General features: G+C 43.6%; 1 protein-coding gene across 2 annotated transcripts in view; it reads right to left on the bottom strand.

The window, feature by feature from the left end:
- ofcc1 (orofacial cleft 1 candidate 1) overlaps positions 1–8,448 on the bottom strand; it is a 53,182-nt gene extending 44,734 nt beyond the window's left edge. For both annotated transcript variants that reach the window (XM_023805777.2, XM_023805775.2), the window contains exons 1-3: positions 7,837–8,448; positions 1,798–1,864; positions 1,429–1,509 (exon numbers count right to left, since the gene is read on the bottom strand). In XM_023805777.2, coding sequence (XP_023661545.1) covers positions 1,429–1,509; positions 1,798–1,801 — 85 coding nt within the window. In that variant the 5' untranslated portion in view covers positions 1,802–1,864; positions 7,837–8,448. The remainder of the gene's footprint in view (positions 1–1,428; positions 1,510–1,797; positions 1,865–7,836) is intronic.
- Between the last annotated feature and the right edge of the window lie 241 nt (positions 8,449–8,689).

Consider the following 8,689-nt stretch of genomic DNA (forward strand, 5'->3'; position numbering starts at 1 on the left):
TGCAAGTCTTTTGGGGTATGTCTCTATCAGCTTTGTAATTGTAACCTGACAAAATGTGGAAAAAGGTCAAGGGGTATGAATATTTTTTAAGGCACTGTATGCCCATGTTAACATAAACTGCAGCTGAGAGCTGAAGTTTAATACTATTTGTGATAATACCACTCAATGTACAAATAAAACTACAAAAAAGCTTATCTCCACTAATGAGGCATCACATCACAGCACCTGCAAATAAAAGTCTTATAGATGGACATCTAACGAAGAAGATGAAACTAACGAAGGAGAACTTGGCCTCATCTTAGCAAATGTAACTTGGGACTAAGGAATTTTTCTGTTTTGATTTAAAGTCTTTTTTTCCCTCAATGACTGCCATTCTTTTTTTCTTCCAGGATGAAATTGCTGTGAGTAAGTTCTATTTGCTGTGCAAAGTGCCTGTTTCAGTTTGTGTTTCTTCCGCACTGAATGAATGTAGTTTTCCATTCATAAGTGATTCCTTCCCACACCTTCTCGCGATGATCATCCTTTGCTCACAGTTGTAAGATTTCAGCTGGCCTCTAAGAAAATGTTGAACCCAAGCCGATCCGGAATCTAACCAGGCCGGTTCTGCGAACAGGTTTTGGACACTATCAGAAATGTAACGATCACGTGGAGTTTGACCTGCTCCTCTGCATTCACGCACGGGTGAGCAACATGAGCCCCAGCAGCTAAGAGGAAACACTGGCAGGTGCTGATATTTCACTGGTGTATCTACCTGTCACTGGTTCTCCTCACATTACATGTAAACAGAATGGGCTCTTTGCTGATGTCAGGAGCGACACCTTTCCAATTCATACAAGGGCCACCATGTTGGATAAAGTGTGATTATAACAAGCTTATCCCGACCATTAAATACTTTCAGTAGCTTTCAGAAATAACATGATCCTGAAAACTATTAGAGATTTTGTTTGGTATATTAAATGATGCTGATTCCATTACACTGGAGCTTTTAAATAAAAGCCAATGCTAAAACTAAAAAGATGAACATTTGCTATCAACAGCAACATAAATTTGCTCATATGAAAGAATCACAAAGTAAGACAAGTGTTTCTCCTTCTGTTTTAACGAGTAAAGCCTAATTCATATCCTAGGGGTTTTCATAAAATACCAGCGAGAGCGTGGAAGCTAAATTGATTAATTTTCAGTTGCTAGGCTGTAGCAGCTTGCCGTTGGAGAGGAGACGCATCTCCCTGAGATGCTTCTGCAGCAGAGGCTCATCCAGCCCCCTCTGGCAGACGTGCTGCCGTACGCACCGCGGTCCGATGCTGCTCCTGCAGTGGCTGATGAGGGGACCTGCTAGGGGCCTGCAGGGCTGAAATGCCCAGATCAGGCCTTGGACACTAAAGGAGACACCGGCAGTAGCAGCAGCAAGCCCCATTCCCCCAGCATCACCTTTTGCTCTGGCCCCCAGGCCGGGGTGGCCACCCTCCCCTCCCTCTGTGGGATCACCGGTGCCTCCTGCAGCTGCTCTCTCTGTGAATGCAAGAAGATCAGGCGCGTTACTTGACGAAGGGTAGAAAATTCCTTCTAGTGATCCCGTCACCCAAAATACTCTAGTGCGTTGTCCTCGAATGTCACTAAAACACAATTAGGTTAAAATTAAATCTGAATCTTGAAGAAAAAAGGAGAATAAATGATTAAAATAATTACAAATTGCGCCCTGACAAGCAAGAGCAAAATTTAGCCCAAAGCCATTTGTCTGTAATTAGTTAATTAATCCTTACACAAATTATGAGCAATAACTCATCAAGCAGGGCTCACCCATCAGAAATTCAGCCGGCTTGGGTTTCTTCTGCTTAGGTTGCTTCACAGCCGTCTGCTGGAGCTTCTGGAGGGAAATTGTTAAATGAATAAATTAGCTGTGGAATGAAGATCATCATTTATGATCCGCAACTAACACAGTATTTTAAATATGGGACGACACCGAAATGTCATTTAATTTACATCTCTGCTAAAGGGGTCAAGCACTAATTGAACAACAGGAGTGGAAAAAATATAATCATAGATAGATAAAAGTTTACGTAAATGTGTAATGAAGGTCACATGGAGAAAGAAAAAAAAACACCTCCCTCGTTTGTGCTCTTTTCAATGAATGGAAAAAACAGTCTGCTGTGAAATGCGCGTTTTTAAAATCTCGGGGGAGCTAGCTCACAAGTGTTGTGCATTATAGTAGGCTGGCTCTGTGGCCCACAGTGAAAAAGACACGACACAACTGCGAGGAGAAGAGTGGAGCTCCTTTGGGTTAGGGTCAGCATATTTATATTCACACGCAGAGGGGAGCGGGGAAGATCAACGACGCTTCACACGCTGGACCCATTAACATGAGCACAGCCAGTCCTCAGCAAAATAGACCTAAGGGTTATGTGGGGTTTCACGTCTTTTCTGGCTTTAAAATGCACAGGAGCGGGGAGGAAGAGGAGGGCTTGGCAGGGTACGTTCTACTGAAGTTACTCCTTAAAAACTATCTAATTATTATCATATTATTATAGCTTTTCTAAGGGAAACATGTAGGGAGGTATTATAAGATATTGAAGTATCCACAAATCCAGAGGAAACTGGGATGCTGTCAGTAGAGAGACAGCTCATGTTACGAGACTCACAGTTTCTCCAACAGGGGGGTGAAGGTGTGGCGAGGTTAACCCCCCCAAACCCGGCCCGGGTACCGCACACACATACACGGCTTAGTGAAGGTCAGAGAGGGGGCTGGGGCCGGTGCGGATCAGCGGGTTCAGCAGGCCGAGGTCAGGATGAAAGCACAATTTTAACTTCAACAAAGGATGTGTTTTTCATTCTATTCAGCAGGGAATTAAAGCTGCAGAAGACATATTCCAATTTGGTAAGAAGAGTTTTGTAAATCTGTTTTTACTTCCCACAAGCCCTAAAGCGAGACATTCATTTATACCAAAGAGATTAATGATAATCTAATTGTGACTTATTTAAAAACCATTTTCTTTATACTACTTTCCAATCAATTTAGGCAAGTTGCACTCCCCGGTCAGACAGCCCAGCTAGCTGACTGCTTTGAGATGTAGAGATCAGGTCTCGTCTTTTTGTAAACTGAGCTGGGATCTTGCCTCTCACTGCTGGCTGTGCAAACATGACGTGCCTCATTAATGTGACAATATGTCAAATATTGCAGCAAAAATGTTATTTCAACCCGCTTAAACAAGCCATTATCGCTCACCCATAAGAAAAAAACAAAACACACAGCCAAACACACTGATGCATTGCAGCCCGTGATATATTCCAAGCAGTTTTACATATCAGAGAGCTGAACACTCTTATCAAAGAGACATTCAGCATCTGAGCTCTGACATTGTTTTATGTAACATCTATGGAATATGTAAGGCACATATGACTAATCCTAATTCTAACATTAAAGGAGGTGCTGGTGACAAACCCTAACCCTAACACAAGAGGACAAACCCTAACCGTGACCCCACCACGACCCAACCTGTGAGTCCTGCTGCCAGCATAACGGCCTGGCTGCACAGGTTCAGGCTTGATATTGTAAGGCTCTGGCCTTAATCTGCTTTGCACGCTCTGTCTCCTCTACCCAGTTCCAGGCCATGCAATGATATCTACCTGGTTCAGGGGACCAGAGATACTGGCCAGCTGTGGTTTCCCAAAAGCCGCCATCGTTTTGAGGACTGATCTGTAGGCTGAGCTACACACTTTTATCTGTTGGGTTGGGATTAACTCCCAGCTTGCATGCTGTAATGTCCAACCACATCAGTGTTTTAACAGGAACACTTAGGGCTTACTGTACATCCTGATATGGAAGACTTTAAATTGTAAGCACCTCCCAAATGCCAACCATTCAATCTCCCAGTGGACTTGATTTCCTCACATTGCAGAAGACTGTTTATCCACCAGGTACCACAGGCTGTTCCACTGACTGCCTCGAACTGCAAAGCCAAGCAGACCAGGACGGGACAGCAGATCCCATGGGGAAAATGCATGCCAGCATACCATCTGACTGGTGTCACAGTTCACCGAGGAGAGCATGGGAGTGCAGACTCCCAAAGCCTCAGGGTGGAGTAGATCTGCAGAACCTGGGGTGTGTGTGATGGTGTCAAAGTCCTCATCAAAACACCTCTATGGCGGCACCTCTCTGCTACCCCCCCCCCCCCAAGGAATCCACCCTCCAAAATCCACCCCCAATGAAACACAAGGCCATTTTCTCCATGACATACGTCATCTTTATTCCCCTCGTCTGCCTCGTCTGACATGCTGAGTTACACTTCAAACACGGCAGTACTTTACCTCGAACATGCGGATAAGCAAGTCATTAAGCAATATCTGAGATAACAGCTCCTTCTGCCTCATTTAGCATCTTCACCCGTGTACCGCTACTTCACCACAAGTTTGTCTGAATGTGTTCATTTCTTTTTATTTGTTAATGTGGAACTGGTGCAGCCTTTACAAATAAGTGTTTATTCAATTTCACCCAATTCCGGTAAATCGAATAATTAGTGAGGAATAAGATTAAGGATACTGGACTGGACAGCTGGTGGATTATTTATTCTGATAACACCACAGCTAATTCATTCAAAATAATTAACTTAAAAATGATTTTAAAAGCAAGTTCTTTTTATATAGACTCCTGGGAATAAATGACCAAGCACCTCTTCACTTGATTTGCTTTGTAGAATTTACCCGCATTTCCAGATCAACCAGCTCACTTTTGCTTAGGTCAGACAAGTAACATTTGAGCCCAGCGAGGTCACATGTTTGCTGTAGTTTACTAGTCATGCGGTAGTACTACCTTCAAGATCAGTGTAGCTCCTCAAGTGTTCTTCAGTGTACGAGGAAGACAGCATGGTGAGTGGATGGTGGCTTTATCTCAAACCCCAAATGCGTGAGCAGGCCAATGACAGGTACCCAATCCCCGGTGCACGATGCCTCATCTGCTAGACTTCCCAACATGCATCACTGACATAACACACCAAGGGTATCAAGCACCTGGTCTTGCTGCATAAATATACCAGACGTACTCCACAGCCTAGGCTGTGACCTGAGGTTCAGAAATTCCAAAGCATTTCATTTCACATCAATACCTAAATTACAGTGTGAAGGAACATCCATCCCCCCTGTAATTGCACAGTGCCAGTTTGTTACGCGTGTGGCAGGCACGTGACATTTACATTAATAACACAGGTCAGAAAACCTTCCCTCCATCACACAGAAATCGGCTCTGCTGTGACATGTGATACATTTGCATGTGCTTCCCAAGATGTACTTTAAAACATTAAACACATGTAACTGGTAAAAATGAATGCAGGCACGTCACAGATTCAAAGAGTGTGTGTTTGAAAATATAGAACAATTTTGTCCATTACAAAGATGCTACAAGGAAATATTAAACCATGCTTAAATGCACTGCGCCTTTTAATAGATCAAGACAAATGTATTTTGAAAACAGTAGAGTGAAACGACATAAAAGCGCCGATAAATCTCCATAACAACAACATCACCATGCACACATAGAGATGCATGGATGGGTGAATTCTGCTGGACATGGCTTTCCAGTCGACATCAATACGATGCAGTCACTGTGGTAACACTGAACCCTATGGCACGACAGGGCAGCCTATGAATAAACAGAAGAGACCTGTCTTTTCCTTCGCCATCCCAGTGCACGCATTTACCATAGAGCTGCAAACATGCAGGCTGAATAAGCACAGTGAACGCTTACTTTGTGACTGCAAGAAATCTGTTCACTTATATGTGGTGACAAGAAAAATGTATATAGTTTTTAAAAGAATGCAATTGTTGTCAGTAGGAGATTTATTCAGTTCTGGTTCCATTCAGGGATTGAGCAGCAAGGATTCTGGGAAGGCCTCTGCTTGGCTCGTGGGCACGGTCCAGTTAGAAACTAAATCCTGCATGTTGTACGGATCATCGTCCCTGGTCCAAGACAGTCACATCAAAGCTGCCATCAGCTGGACTTCATGAAACTGTCACCCTGATTCACATCTGGCTGCCGCCGTGCTGTGAGCGACTGTACTGTCTAGGGCATATCCAAGGAAGCACCATTTACCTTAGACCTGGCATTTGATGGGTAACATTAGGGGACAGATGATCATCTGGGCAGGAGGTTTCAGTGCCGCTACTGCAGTAACTGACACAAACATGAATATTATAAGGCTCTTTACAGCCATACTATGAACACAAAGCATTACTAAGACATGAGCACTGTGCTTTATCTTGAGTTTTTAGCACATCACCCAGTCTGCCTCCCTGCATTTCTTCAAACTAGACCAAATTCTTCAAGTAGAAGTTTTCACTAAACCCCCAGCTTTGTTTCCAAACCAAAAAAATGCAGTGGGCATGCCTTTAAGGTGTATGCCACATTTTTTAATGCTGGTGTTGTGCCTTTAAGATGTACGGCACAAAACAGCAAATTCTGTACTGTGTAGCATGGGCGTACCGTAGGTGTTAAATAAAGAATAGGTGACGAGTGAGTGTTTTTCAGCCGCATAAAGCGAATGAAGAAGGCATTGAGTGACATGTTCCAGATGTTCCTGAAGATGCAGGCATCTGAATCTGAATTAGACCCAGCCTGAACTGAAGCACTTAGAGGACAAGGAGCGAAACATGATCTCTGCTTTGCATGCAGAAGACAATGCAGCTTCCCTTCAGTACCTCCTGTGTTTACAATTTTAGAGTTAATGTCAGCCATGCATTCTAATGCATGTTAGTTTATGCATCACTGAGTGTGCACACGGCACACTCTCACACTGAGAGTTTGGGTGTTTTTCGCACCTTTTCAAGTTCAGAAATCATCATAATAAATGCCAGGCAAATGCAACATACAATCAGTTATGGAGATCTTCAGGTGAACCAGGAGTGAATATATATCGAAGGCTAATCGAGCAGTAAATGGAAGGACCCAGAAGCAGAATCACTGTGAAGGCAAGCTCAGCATGTAGCATGCAGTGGGGAGGTGAGGATGAGGGGGTACCAGGATCACTGTGAAGGCAAGGCCAGCGAATCATCTAGCAGCAGGTAGAGGGGAGGTGAGGATGAGGGGATACCAGGATCACTGTGAAGGCAAGGCCTGCAAATCATCTAGCAGCAGGCAGTGGGGAGGTGGAGATGAGGGGGTACCAGGATCACCGTGAAGGCAGCATGCAGAGGGGATGGGAGGGAGGGCACCAGCATCTCCTCCTTTCATTGACTTGTGTTTCCTTCTCTCTCACTTCCATATAAACCTTAGAATGATGCCAATTCTGATACACGTGTATTCTCCTGAATGAAGCATGAATGAAGCAGGCTTTACAGAGTGTTTCACTTAGTAACAAAACACTATGCATGTTTTATGAAGGCTATAAAGCACCACTCTGAAAGCAGCCCAGGCCAACTGGCTGTAAAAGCTGTTAGTCTCTATCTGCTAACAGTTGTTCACTAAATGCTTTAAACACAGTTCTAACCACAAAAGCTGCGGATGACCCGGCCGCATAGAGTTACTGTACATTTACACCATAAATCCCCAGCGTTATTAATGTTTACACGTTTAGGAGCCGGGGAACCTGTAGCGTTTTAAATTCTCTTCTGTTCTCATCCCTTATGAGCACCTGATTAAATCTGCCCAGATGTACCTGTACTATTATAAAATTAAAACTAACTGAACTGAGAGCGGAAGCGACGCAAAAGTTCACGTAACAGGTCCAAGTTCGGGGTAAAGGACACGGTTAGTCCGCGTGGTCTGGGTCTGTCCGGTCATCCAGACGTCGACATTAAAGGCATATAAAACAGGGAAAGCATTAAAGTATTATTCGGGTTTATCTCACCTACCTGCCTCAGCCGTGCCTCTGCCAGGGGCGGTAATCGGACACCCAAGGAGACCGTAATCCAACGGAACAGGCCGGGATACCCAGCTAACCGGACACCCGGCACGTCACGGAGATGGTAACCTAGTAACGATGCTGGCCGAGATGCCCAGCTCTAAACTGGCATTTGCATTACATTTACATCATTTAGATGCCTTTGCCAATATTGTGTAAACACTTACAATTTTTAGAGACTGCAGAACGTTATTCCAGTTACTTGTTTAATGTTTCTGTGTGATATTTGTATTATTCTTTGATTGTTTGTTCATTCTTTTCATTGTTTATGAACATTACCGCCAATATTCGTTTAGTAATTGTTAACGTATAATGCCAAAAATGTTAGGTGTTTCCAAAATTTTCGCCACTATAGTGCACAAATGAGGTAAATAGCACAATACAAACATACGTGCTGTCGAGGAATCGACTTGGCGTAAGTGCGGGTAAGCTGAGAATACCCAGCTACAAGTGTATAGGAAGCAAGAGCTACACAACAGTCCTTTTTAAAAAATACATATAAATATTTCTGTACATTTCCACAGGGGTCCTTTCAGCCCACAAGTGTAACGAAGCACGTAGACTATTTGTGCATAAATGAAATGAATGATAGAAATAAATGACGTGAGAGCGCTTTCGCAAGCGCGCGCTGTGCTCGCGAGGCAAATTCCAGATGGTACCTTTGTCTCTAATGTCAGCAGTTTGTTTGTCATTCATACATATTTCAGCGACTTTATCAGAAAAGCACATGTTAGAATAATGAGCTGTGACCTAAGTATAGCAAGTCGTAGCTTTGCAAATGTTTGCTGTGCATACATTATTAT

Source organism: Paramormyrops kingsleyae, chromosome 1 (genome assembly GCF_048594095.1).
Source record: "Paramormyrops kingsleyae isolate MSU_618 chromosome 1, PKINGS_0.4, whole genome shotgun sequence".
In the NCBI taxonomy this organism is placed as follows: Eukaryota; Metazoa; Chordata; class Actinopteri; order Osteoglossiformes; family Mormyridae; genus Paramormyrops; species Paramormyrops kingsleyae.